The sequence below is a fragment of the Notechis scutatus genome, chromosome 3, assembly GCF_049901735.1.
Source record: "Notechis scutatus isolate UNSWTSFEM ecotype Mainland chromosome 3, rNotScu1.2, whole genome shotgun sequence".
NCBI classification, from domain to species: Eukaryota; Metazoa; Chordata; class Lepidosauria; order Squamata; family Elapidae; genus Notechis; species Notechis scutatus.
This window is the reverse complement of record NC_142011.1, coordinates 87701217-87714855: the sequence shown is the minus strand read 5'-3', so window position 1 is coordinate 87714855 and position 13639 is coordinate 87701217. Positions and strand designations below refer to the sequence as shown.

At 39.8% G+C, this 13639-nt stretch overlaps 1 protein-coding gene across 4 annotated transcripts in view; it reads left to right on the top strand.

Moving 5' to 3' along the window:
- The window catches only part of LOC113414785 (very-long-chain enoyl-CoA reductase-like), a 31903-nt gene continuing 18264 nt past the window's right edge, over window positions 1–13639 (top strand). For 2 of the 4 annotated variants that reach the window (XM_087960665.1, XM_026671832.2), the window contains exons 1-3: window positions 2–441; window positions 12851–12901; window positions 13087–13138. In XM_087960665.1, the coding sequence (XP_087816791.1) occupies window positions 415–441; window positions 12851–12901; window positions 13087–13138 (130 nt within the window). In that variant the 5' untranslated portion in view covers window positions 2–414. Of the gene's footprint in view, window positions 442–11638; window positions 11753–12850; window positions 12902–13086; window positions 13139–13639 lie in introns of all 4 variants that reach the window. The other 2 variants (XM_087960666.1, XM_087960664.1) reach the window with 2 other exon arrangements.

Genomic DNA, 13639 nt, shown 5'->3' with positions numbered 1-13639 from the left:
ATCTGCAAGCAGGGTCCCAGCGCCCCGCGGAGCAGCCGACGTTCGTATCCCGAGCCGGATCCTGATTCCCGCTTCTTTTCCTCAGGAGTCTCACCTCAACTCGGCGCCTCCAGGCTCCAGGCGGCCGCAAGCAGCAAGAGCAACAACAACGCGCAGGGAAACGGGGAGGGAATGACGGCGAGGCGGCGGAGCGCGGGGCCCCCTCCCTCCCTCCTCTACCCGTCCCTGCAAGGCTACCTCCTGGGCGTAGGGAATCTCCTGATTGGCCGGAGGACCTGCCGGGCCCCCAATTAAAGTGCAGCCGCGGAGCTGCGAGGATCGTCGGGGAAGAAGGAAGACCCGCTCGCCGTCGCCCGCACCGGCCGCATCTTCCAACTCGGCAGCTGGAGGGCGCGTAACGGGATCCCCGGCGAGATGGGAAGCCGAATCACCTTCTTTGAGGTGGGTCTCTCGGCAGGGACGGGATGAACTGTCCGCCTCTTCCAACCCCGCACCCCCCACCCCACCCCGATGGAGTGGGGAATATCCTCGGAGCGCCAAGTGTGCCCTTCTCCGGATCCAACCATTGAAGTGGTACTCAGTGACCAGATCGCGGGAGCAGGAAAGGAAGCAATCTCTCTTTTCTAAGCCTCTTTCCGCTTGCCCTGAAGCTAAACCAGGACAACCACCAAGGGCTGCTCCGGCGATGCTTTTATGCATAAGAAGCCTTGACTTGTCTCTGGCGGTGGAACAGCACTTTCCTAGTTGTGGGTTGCTTCGGAGCACAGCTTTAAAATCATCCTTAAAGTAGCAGTCTTCAATCTCGGATCTATCTCTTGGCTCTCCAAAGGGTAGTTAAGGACCGCTTCCTCCTGAAGCACACAGAAGAGAGGTTAGGGAGGGCTAGTTACACAAACTGCATATTTGGAACAGTATTCTAATGGGACACGCATTTTAATTAGAAGGACACTTTTGCTCGTCACTAATTAGGCAGGCGGCACGTGTTTCTCTTGAACTTGAGGTCAGGTTTACCACCAATTCGTGAGTTTTTGCTATGCTGTGTGTGGGGGGGGGGGAATCAGCGTGTAAAAGGTTCTTCTCAGTTACTAGTCAATTGCACATATGTGGGAACTGGTTTTGTTAAGGCAGGTTCCAGACAGGGTAGATGGTTTTCTTCCACTGCCCCTGACTAAATTTTCAAGAACTTTTTCAAGGAACAAGAAATGGGAACATTCAGTGGTCCAATTTATATGTTTGTAATACTCATAATTATACTAATTTATATGAAGTTTACTTTTTGCATTTATGTTGGCTGTCTTGTAATTGGTAGCGCCCAAGTAAAAACTACCAATAGTTGAAATGCTTTATTTTACAGTAAAAGCTTTCTGGGCCTTTTTGTACGAACATTATACAGGCATATTGAAACTCACATTTGAATTGCATTCAGTATTCCTGTAACATTTAAAGCTACTAGAAACATCCTTTAGAAGTAGAATACATCCGAAGCATTCAGAATATTTCATAGATTTAATTTTAACTATTTTCCCTTTGACTATTTTCATCACTCAACACATTTATTTTTATCTTCTTGAGAATTTAACTAGAGAAATTGGAATGCTTTAAATATTCCAGAGCATTAACAACATTCTTTAAGGAGGGGTTTCTCTATTTATAAAAGTACAATTGTTGCTCTTCTTGCTTGCAAGTTTTGCAAGATGGCCAAACTACCATTTTCCTGTGAATTTCCACTTTTTTGGATATGCTTGTATGATTACAGACTATTGTTCGTGGAGAAGCTTGGGTGGACAAAGATTGATAAAGATTTCACATCACTTGGCGTAGATGGCAGGGACATGTTTCAGACACAAACAGCCAACTTCTTGGAAGAATCTGATTTTAGCAACTTTTATTATCTTATGTGTTGTAAACAGTATTTAAACTTAAATGATTGACGGAGCTTTCCTTGAAGCACTTCGACCTCTAGGAAACCCCAAACCATCTGTGTCACAGGCCAGCAGTGCAGAACTGAAGATGGAATGATGCTTGGATCTCTAATTTATCAAAATATTTTTTTCTGCTTTTGTAAGCAAATAGATTATCAAAATTCCCCTTTCTTAGATTTGGGGGACTTAAGATGTTTTATGTTCAGCTCCTCCCACATCATTCCAGTTACGCTACTGTTAAGAAGGCTGGCACCAAAGATGCTAGCACTGAAGGGGAGGTAGAGGAATTATCTAATTTAAATTCTCCTCTCTAAGGTCTTGGAAAGGAAGAAAATAAGCAATCTATATAGCCGGGCACTATAGAATTGTATCTTCAATGTGGCCAGTTTTGAGTCCGACAAATATTTTTATCTCCTTGTTTTATAGTAAACAACAGAAACAAATAGTTTCAAAACTTTGAATGGTGAAAAACCAGTAACTTATTCATTTTACCAATTCCAGGCCATGGTTCAGATACAGTTGAGATGTATTGATTATATATTTGTCCCCAAAATGACCCACTACTGAAAATGATACCTATAATAGATGTGTATATATGGAGATGCGGTGGCTCAGTGACTAAGACACTGAGCTTGTCAATCAGAAAGGTCGGCAGTTTGGCAGCTCAAATCCCTAACACTGCATAACGGAGTGAGCTCCCATTACTTATCCCAGCTTCTGCCAACCTAGCAGTTCGAAAGCATGTAAAAATGAAAGTAGAAAAATAGGGACCACTTTGGTGGGAAGGTAACAGCATTCCGTGCGCCTTCAGCGTTTAGTCATGCCGACCACATGACCACGGAAACATCTTGGGACAGCACTGGCTCTTGGGCTTTGTAACGGAGATGAGCACCGCCCCCTAGAGCCAGAAACGGCTAGCACGTATGTGCGAAGGGAACCTTTACCTTTATATTTGGAGAGGTGTGTGTGAGAGTAGTGAAAGGGCTCACTGAATTGCAACACAATCTGGAAATGGATTAGAGTAGCTTATACTGATCAAAAGACCTTTTATAGTTTGTACTACCACCATGCACTTGGATGCTTTCTTGAACAGTATGTTCAGCAGAATGTGTACAATAATCCAGTTTTCCTCAGCCAAAGCTTGGATTCCTGTAGCCGCTCATCTCATTTTCATCTTGGCACATATGCGCTCAACTGATTGATTATGAAATTGATCCCAGGCTGTTTTGTATTGGCTGAGACTTGCATGTTTTTTTATGTTTTCCCAGATGTTTTAATTGTAATTATTTTATCATCATTTAGATCAGGTATCATGGACTGAACCAGTGTCTTGGTTGAAGCCTGTGACTAAGTAGTATTTACAGTTTCTGACTTGCAAAATTTAGGAAAAGGGAAGGAGATATTTATAAAGCATGAGTGGGATGAAAGTCATTTTGAATCTGTTTGGTAAATTTTTGGGTGAGTTTACAGTACAATGGAATGGCATCATATCTCTGCTTATGTGATAAGCATCCTAATGACCCTCCTTTATATCTTAAATTATGATGTTGCAATGAATAAAACTAGAAGTAATTAAGAGTAGATTTGAGTGTGTGTGTGTGTGTGTGTGTGTGTAAAAAAGATCGTCACCTTTACAACATTAATTTTGGAAGCCTGAAATAAACAATTTTGCAGCCATAATTAGAAATTAACAGAAGCATATTTAGCTAAAATTAGTTTTAGGAAAACATACCATGCATTGCATGTGGGTATGTTCTGATTCGGTGTGATAATGATAATAAAATCCAAAAGTAAGTTATTAAAAGTATTACTTACGTAAACATGGATTTATTATGTTGTGGTAAATACTGGTAGTCCTCAACCTATGACCACAATTGAGCCCAAAATTTATGTTGCTAAGTGAAAAATTTGTTAAGTGAATTTTGCCCCATTTTACGACTTTTTTTGGCCAGGTTTGTTAAGTGAATCACTGCAGTTGTAAAATTAGTAACATGGTTTTTAAGTGAATCTGGTTTCTTCATTGACTTTGCTTGTCAGAAGGTCACAAAAGGGGATCACGTGACTCAGGGACACTGCAACCGCTATAAATGTGAGTCAATTGTCAAGCATCCAAATGTAAATCACATGACCACGGGGATGCTACAACGGTCATAAGTGTGAAAAACAGTGATAAATCACTCTTTTCAGTGCCATTGTAGCTTTTAACGGTCACTAAAGGAACTGTTATAAGTTGAGGACTAGCAGTCAAGATCCTTTGCTGTCCACGTATATGTCTGGCCCTCTAGAAGCAAATTAAAGTGCTTAGTATCCAACAGGTTGGCCAAGCTAATTGGATGAGTGTCAGAAAATCTCGTCAGTATGCCATCATTGAAAATATAATGGCAATGTCAATAACGACCTACCAACTCTCAGAATCAACAACCTGAAGTAGCCATTTGCTCACCTTACCACCATAAGGAAAAACTAGGAAATAGGTCATTTGATGATTTACTCCCCACTCTTCCAAACAAACAAACAAATATTTAAATAGTTACAGTATATAAATACAGCATTCCTTTTAGTTATGAATCATTCGTGTTTGCACCTCTCCCCTTGCAACTAATATTAGCAGTCTTATTTTCATTATTATTTTTTGCTGAGTTGTTTGGAAAATCCTTTGTTGTCATTGCTAATTTAAAATTGGTAGAGGAATGGCAGTTGTAGTAATGACAGCTTTTCTGAGTTGTATACCTTTGGGAATGAATATATTTACCGGGGAGAAATAAAAATGCATTTTCTACAACAGCAGCTTTTAAAATGAAGATGCAGCCCATTTTTTCATACAATGACCTGTTTTTAAAGCAAGATGATCTACCTGAAACTTAGGTCCTTTCAGCTGGGTTTCCTGCAGAGGACATGACATCAAAGTAAATCTAGGGGGGGCGGGGTTGTCCCTTGAAAGTAGTTTGTAAACAGGGGTGTCAAAAGAGATGAATGGAGGCAGTTCAAGATGCCCATCAATCAGAGGTAGTTTTCAAAAGCTCAGCCAGAATTAAGTCTCCCTCATGAAACCTTGTTGTCCTCTTATGGAAGGAGTTTGTGGACCTTAGTAGAGGCTACAATTGGCCATTCTGGGGTATGAGGTGAAGATAGATTTTAAAAATTGAATCACATCAGAATAGCACATGTTCAACCCAATTCTCAAGTAGAATAATCTGGCTGGGCAGAAACTTTTAGGAAATACTGACTTGTCCGATGCCAGAAAGTTAAAAGAGCAGCATGGTCTCCTGCCACTTTAAGGTAGAAAACAAAAAACCCAAATTGTGTGCTTAAGAAAAATGTCCTCCCTCCCCAATCCTAAACTATTGCCCCCAATCTCAAGAAAACAATGATATTTTACTTCCCATCATATTGTCTTCTCCATATCGTCTCTTCTTATTTTCCTTCTAATTTTAAAGAAGACTTAAAGAAGACTTTGAGAAACCAAAATGTTGCCACCCCTTATTAACAACAACAGACACTATGAACTTTAAATCAATAGGATTAAATGATAGTTGTTGTTTTTTTTAAATTGCTGTATAGGAACTGTTTGCCCAAAAAAGCACAGTAGTCATAATTTAGCTAAAACACTTTTTGACATCTGGTCACCGGCTGACAATTCTAAGTATTTTAGAACTTCCCTAGTAACAAGAGGATTTAATAAACAGTTTGCAAAATAATGAGCATATAGCAGTTAATATCAAAGCTTATTAGACTTTACTAAATTAGATATTGAAAATTAGAGGGGATTATGGCATAAAGAATTGTAATACCCAAGATATGATTTACCCAGGATAGGGACACTTGGGTTTCTATATTGTGATATTTCTGAGGATTTAGAATTATAATTTAAGGGCTGAAAAAGAAGCTCCATCTCTAATGTGGCCCAATTTCCTGAGAAAAATCCTGGTGCTGCTCATGAGAATCCAACTCTCTGGTGACAAAGTTGTCATCAAACCAAATTTTTTTGCACTGAAGCAGCTGCATTTGTGCAGTCGGTGAGTGTTGCATTAGTGAATCATGATGATTCTGCATGGAATATACTAAGGGGAGAAATCTATGTAATCTTTGAGGGACATGATTGTAAGTTTCCATATCGGTCTTATTATGGTATGATATGCAGATGGCTTTTAGGGGTAGACCTGGGTTTCCTCATCAGCAAAGGCATGGATTTAGGCTGACCTGCATGGTTGATTCTACAGAAGATCTTCTTCTTGCCCTGTGATTTCTGATTAAGGACTCTGTAAGAGACCTTAATTCAACTTTCCCTTGATTTATACTGAAGTATATCCTCTTCTTGCTTCATGGAGCAATTTCACCTAGAGAGCTTGGAGATAATCCAGATACCAGTTTGAACTATTTGTATACAATGTGTGTCTCCAACATGCAGAGGTAGAATCCCCTGTAATGAATCGATGCTTATTATTACATGTTGTAAACTTGATTTCATATAATCAAAGTCCTGAATTAAATTCATTCGCTCTTCCCGAGAAGGCATAGTGAGAGGTTGCATCAAGTCAAATTTCTCTTCTTCCTTCAGCCTGCTGGATTTCCCCCCACCCACCCCCGAAGAATGTTATGTACAGCAGTGTTATCAGAAAAGGGCCCTTATGTATCCTCTTGTTCTGCCTTGGCAAGCTTCCCAAGAGTCAGAAGGAGGCAGGCACAAAAGTGAACAACAGAAATACTCTAGTTGGCACAATTCCAAAGCTCTGTAGAAAGTACTTGAGTCTTAAAAGCATTTGGGGTTGTTGAAATCACAGCACAAGCCCCTTAAAGCCTTGGCAACGTGGAAGCCATCTTATCACCATTCGTTCAATCAGCGTTACTTCACATTTAAGTAACTGTGACTGAGATTTCAGGATGGCCCTCTTCATGCTCCATCTTTGATCGATGATGTGGAACATTGGTAAGATACTGTACATGACATGACTTTCCTCAGTTGAAGTACATACCTTTCACTTGGTACTTCAGTGCTAAGCTTTGAATTTTGCTTATCAACCATACTAAAATAGTGCTCACCCCCTCTTGGGGGGGGCGGGGGATCTCTCCAGTATTGCCATTCTCACCAGCTGTCTCAACTTCCTTTACAAGACTAGGAAACCTGTCTTCTACTAGCATTTTTATTTTCTCTAGCTCTTTGTTGGCTTCCAACAGCTGATCAAATATGGATTGGGCTGTGTGGGTAGTTAGAAGACAGGTTTTTATGTGTGTGTGCAACTAAGGACAGATCTATGTTCAGCTCTAAGGAGTTCCCAGTTGAATCTGCTTTGTTGGCCTCGGATTCCGTTCCTGCTACTTCTCCCTCCTTACAGTTAAATCCTGATGAAAGGATAAGAGCTTATCAGAGTCCCACGCAAATAAGATACAGTTAGTCTGCAACCTACAACCACGATTGAGACCAGAATTTTCGTTGCTGAGTGATACAGCCGATCTTACAATCTTTTTTTTTGCTACAGTTCTTAAATGAATCACACAGTTGTTAAGCAACTCTGGCTTTCCCCATTGACTTTGTCTGTTGGGCCACCCACCCCAGGAAAGTCTTAAATGGTGATCATGTAACTCCCTGTCATTGAACCTTTCTAATGGGAAAAGGGTGGATTGTGTGAATTCACATCATTCACTTGAATGCTGCATTCAGTTATAAGTCCCAGTTCTTCCTGTGGTCTCTATGATTTTACTTATTTAGAAAATTGATATGGTTGTCCAACTCATTCATGGTGACACTGGGCAGAAATAAAATCCCCAAACCCAACAACAATAACATTCCCTGACAATTTGACAACAATCAAACAAACCACTTGTTGGACTCTGAATCACTCTGGGGTCCCCAGGCCCTGTGGCAAAACCAATCTTACCTCTGCAGGGATGCTGTTCCTCAGGGAGGGAACCAGAGGTGTTATTCAACAGGTTCTGACCAGTTCTGGAGAACTGGTAGCGGAAATTTTGAGTAGTTCGGAGAACTGGCAAATACCACCTCTGACTGGCCCCACCCCCATCTATTCTGTGCCTCCCGAGTCCCAGCTGATCGTCTGGGGTCTTCTTTTGTTGCCCTGCACAGGAGAACGGAGCTGGAAAGCAGGTTAGTGGGGTGGGGAGGGAATGGGATTATGCAGTAACCTTCCCCCAGGAGTGGGGTGGGAATGGAAATTTTGCAGTATCCTTCCCCTGCCACGCCCACCAAGCCACACCCAACAAGCCACATCATTCCCACCAAGCCACGCCCACAGAGTGGTAGTAAAAAAAAATTGAATCCCACCCCTGGAGGGAACCACCATGGAGAAGTCTCTTCTTCTTATGATTCAGTAACCAGCTATCTTACCTTTATAGAAGATGAAGTCACTGCATATAGCTGATTTGCCAAAAGAGTTGTCCTATCAGCAGTGGAGAAGCCAAACAAAAAGTGAAAATGGTAATTGTGAGCACATGATGGAAATTTTTTTCAAGACCGCATGCACATAAACAAGGTGGGGCTTAGATCACACTATTTTGGCTGCCATTTTGATGTGTTTGCACACACTCACATGCATGGATGCCCCTGCAATCGATACCAAAGATTAAGGCAGTTTAATGAAGGCTGATGGCTAAGACTGGATGGCCGCTCTAGAAACAGGCCATTACAAGGAACGAGGGGGGAAGTTGATATTGCTCCAGCAGAGACAGTTTAATGATGAGTTGGACATGACAGTTTTGCAAACTAACGGACAATGCTACCCATTTGAATGTGTGCCCTTATGACATTGCTCTGTCTTTTCAGTTCCTGGATAAGGTATAATTTATTGATCAGGAGAAAATATGCTGTGCATTGCAAGTGGAAACCAACCGCTTGTCAAATATACACAAGGTGAATTCCAATGGCAATGATAAGGACTTCAGAAATATTGGGAAAACTATTGAATGAAGTGAAAAATAAGGTTGATTTTGATGGGGGGGGGGATCCAATAAAAGTTCATACACCTAGATCACCTAACATAGAAATTAGGATTCTTAAAGTAGTCTTTAAGTTTATAGATTCTTAAAGTAGTCTTTAGGTTTATGTTGCAAAACAGTAATCAGGTGGTTAAAAGGTAAGGTAAGGAGAGATTGAATCAAACACCTAATTGAAGTCTCCAGTCCTAATTGAATCAAAAGGAAGCTGACTTACACAAATGCAGGGCCAGAGGGATCAGTTCACTTTTGCATTTTTGCAATTTCTCCAAGTTCATATGAAGGAATAAATTTCCTGTAAACGATGTAAAAAAAAATCAATACTGAATGTAGATTATTCACTCAAAACAGCTAAGCACAACAGAACAGCAATGGGAAAGCACTGTTGTAAGTAGAAGTAAGCATAAACATCTAGAAGCAATAAAGGGACTCTGGAGTTTTTCTCTAAGTCATCTTAGATTGTGTACATTTTTCAAAAGCGGTGCTTTGTCAAACAGGGCAGTATGTAAACAGTGCTTCTCTGCAGATTAAAACAGATAATTTTTTCCCCTCAGGTTCACACAGCAGCTTTGTAATTTTTTTGTAAAAATAAAATAAAATTCTGCAACCCTAGATCCCAACTTTCAAACAGATAGACTTTCAGGGCTTATTTTTATTATGCTGTTTATATTCTGTCAGTTTTATTTAGAAAAACACCATCCTACAAACAGTAGTCTGTGTTGGCCTGATTTATACATATTGTTCATAGTGATAAGGTTGACTGTGATATATTTATTTATTTTATATCCTCCCTTTATTATTTTTACAACTAAGGTGGTGAACATATCCAACATACCTTCCTCTTTCTATTTTCCCTACAACAACCACTCGGTGAGGTGAGTTTGGCTGAGAAAGAGTGACTTACCTAAAGTTACCCAATCGGCTTTCATGTCTAAAGGAGGACTAGAATTCATGGTCTCCAGTTTTCTAACCTGATGCCTTAACCAAATCTTATATTGGTGGAGTTATCTTAATATAAATGTTTTCTTATGAGTACAAGACATACCCATGGGCAAATAAAAATTGTGCCTTTTTTATACTGTTTTTGTCACTTCAAAAACAACACGTGTAGTTATTTAAGAGTGGTTTCCTTTATTGTTCTTCACCTTTAGGCGGAATCTTGCCAGACTAAAGCAACTATTTGCATAACTACAGATATTCTGTGAATCGCTAGGGAGGAACATTTCTAATCTTCTTCCTGTTGACCAAACTTTCCAAGCTCCACTGCCTCTTTGCTCTCCTCCCTCCTGGGTATCCAGTCTACATTCCACCATAGTTTCTTCTGGTATTCAGAGTTGGATGGGTGACATACAAATATAATTAATAAATAAAGCATTGTTCTATCAAGCCCATGAAAACTATTCAGACCTCCTTTGGGGCAAGATATGATTGAATTGGAAAACTAGGTTTCCAAGAATCTAAAGCTACCAACATTAAGTCGTACCTTTACCAACCTTGTAATCTTAAACTGGTAAATATATTTTCAGCCATTGTGTTATTCTGACTGTTCAGGCTATCTCAGAAAGTGATGGCAGATAGAACACAATGATGCCATTAGGCTGAAGGCACAATGTTGCATAGAGGTGATGAAAATAAAATTTGGGTTAGGCAGCATTCTGAATTTGAAGACGAAAAGGTGCTCTAGAGCAGCGGTCGCCAACCAGTGGCCCACGACCCACTGGTGGGCCTTGAAAATTTTTTGGTGGGCCGCAGAGAGAGCACCCCCCCAAAGCAATTAATCCAGGCTGCACAGAAACACAAGGCTGCGCCACCCACATGGCCCGCAGGAATGCTCCCCGCCCACTCACTCCTTACCCGGAAAACTTGCCTGCTAAAATTGCTATTTTTCCTTTTTCCGACCATCATTTGTTCTGCTGTGCCAGGAGATTTAGATTAGCTAGGAAGCAGGGAATGGTTGGATTTCTTGCTTTCTAGCTAGTCTTTATCTTCGGCTCTGCCAAACCTCCCTTATGACTGAAGGTTTGCTTGCAAGCAAATTCAGTGCAGATTCATGGCAAGCAAATTTGAGAGACTGAGCTAGCCAATGGCAGATAGATAGATCACTGAATGATTCTGTGAGCAACTCAATCTGCCTACTTTGCCTGATTTTGTGTAAACATTGCTATTTTTTAAAATAAAAAAAATCAATATTTACATTCATGGTGTGTTGTAAGTTAATTTTGTGAGTTTCCTTGCTAGCAAATGTTATGAGTTTGCTTGCAAGCAAATTTTATGTGACAGATTGAGCTAGCCAATGGCACATAGATAGATTTCTGAATGAATCTGTGATTTTGTGAGCAACTCAATCTGCCTGCCTGCTTTGCCTGATTTTGTGTAAAAGTTGCTCTTTTTTATAAAAAAATCAATATTTATATAAATATTTATAATATTTACATACAAGCCATGCCCAGCCAGTCACATGACCACCAAGCCACACCCACAAATTAGGCCACACCACAGAACCGGTTAGTGGTCCCTGAGATCAAAAATTATGAGTTGGTGGTCCCTGAGGTCCAAAAGGTTGGCAACCCCTGCTCTGGAGGTCAGAATGTAAAAACAGCACCTGTTACTAACTCCAAATGTATATTTTCTTGGAATTGTAGTGCAAAGACACCTTCACCCAATCCTTTGATTGTGTTATTGCTGATACATAGCCAAATAGAATGTACAGACAGATTTCAATTGCATCTCATAAAGAGCTGTGTTGGTTCTGTTCTATTTTCTTCTTGCAGTGAAATTACATTTAATCTTCTATAAATCAAAATGTACACTTGTACATGCAGAAGAAGGTTTTAACAATCTGTCAGCATATTAACTGTTGGTCTGCGCTGCAGTAACACCTTATGGTAAGTCATAATTGATTTGTTTGTCTGGCATACATAGAGACAATCTGAACTGGCTCCTGTTTCTTTTCCAGTCACAATCTGAGATGTCACTTTTAACATACAAAGGTTTTTGAGGCCTGGGGCCTCAGTATCAGCGATAACACATATTTCTGTACATTTCTACACATATCTTCAAGGTCATCCTCATAGGACCTGTTGATGTTATTCTTCTATGTTGAGGTAAAGTCATGGAAACCCAGAGGCAGGCCTTCTCAGTGGTAGCCTTTTCCAATGGCTGATTATTTTGGCTTTTTTGTACTAAGCAAATGACTTCTTATTCTCTGAGGCCTTTTAGTAGATTAATATTTTAATATTTTATACCTATATATTTAATATATTTTATATATATTTTATACGTATATATGGAGTCACAGAAGCAGTAGGCGTGAGCTTAAATGGACTCCGGCGGATGGTAGAGGACAGGAAGGCTTGGAGGAACATTGTACATAAGGTTGTGATGGGTCAGACATGACTTTGCAACTAACAACAACAAAATGCCTAGTGCACCTTGGCTAAACTCAAAAAGGCTAAGGCAGATCATACCCAATTAATGGTTGAATAGGAGACCAAGAAGAAATATCTGAGCTGAAGGCTGCATTTGAAAGTATAAAATAATTAATTCAGAAAAAGGAAATGGCAAATCACTTTTGCACTGTTTCCAAGAAAACTATGGATAAGTTTGTGTAGTTTCCAGAAATAAAGCTTGATTCTTATATATGGGGTGTTGTGTAGATTATTAACTTAATCTACCTGCAGTCACATTTTCATATATTCTATTTTTAAATGCTCTTTTAGTTCATAGTTTTTTTTAAAAAAATACAGTCTGATTTTACTGTGCTATAAGCTGCCAAGAAGAAACCCAGAATAAATATACTGTATGCAGCTTGTAAAATGATTTATAGCTAATTTTGAGTCATGAACCCAGCTGTGGTTCATTAAAAAAAAAAAGTTAAAGTATGACCTCTTTGATACTTGAGCTCAACTGTCTCTTGTTCGTATAAACCATAGCAGTGAACAGCATAAGCTCATCTGAAATGGTTTATCCACTTCTTTTGCTAGGTGGAAATTCTTGACTGGAAGACAAAACAACAGCTCTGCTTCCTCGAAAAGGTTAGTAACCATAAACACCACTTTTGTAATCACATTTATAGATGACTTTCTGAGCACTCAGAGATTTGTATAATATCTTCATACTGTAGCTGGGTGCTTCTTTAATTATATCCTTTGCTCCCACCCGCTCACCCTTCCCCAAAAAGAATATCTGCTTGCTTCTGATAAAGTTTTCTGTTATACAGGTCGAGCCACACACTACAATAAGTGACATCCAGGTGATGTTCCACAAGATGCGTGAGTATCTACATTTCAAAATGTATTTTAAAAGGGATGTCAGTGTTTAATTAAATTATATATAATTGCGAGGAGCATACAGAAATTCCTAAATGACGTAAGTTTTCTCAAAGCCGAGTTAATAATTTTTTCTACTAATTGCTGAATGTTTAAGCCAGCCTTTTTCACTGTGATGCTCTTCAGATGTATTATGTCTCTAGCTTTGCCTTCCCATTGCCTCCCAGAAGTAGACAGATGGCTGTCATTTGCCTAGAGTCAGAATGGGACAACTTGCTGCAGCCAATGTGCCATGGCCAACTTGCTGTGCCCAACCCACTATGGCCAGCATACCGCAGGCAACTCATCCCAGCTAACTTGCTGTGGGACACTTTAATTATGTAAAATAAAATTATTTAAAATTATTATTTAAAATAAATTTTAAAAATATTTACAATTATTTAAAATAAATAAAAAACTATTTTAATTTTTGTCGTTCCCATTTCATTTTGTCCCTTCTTTTGC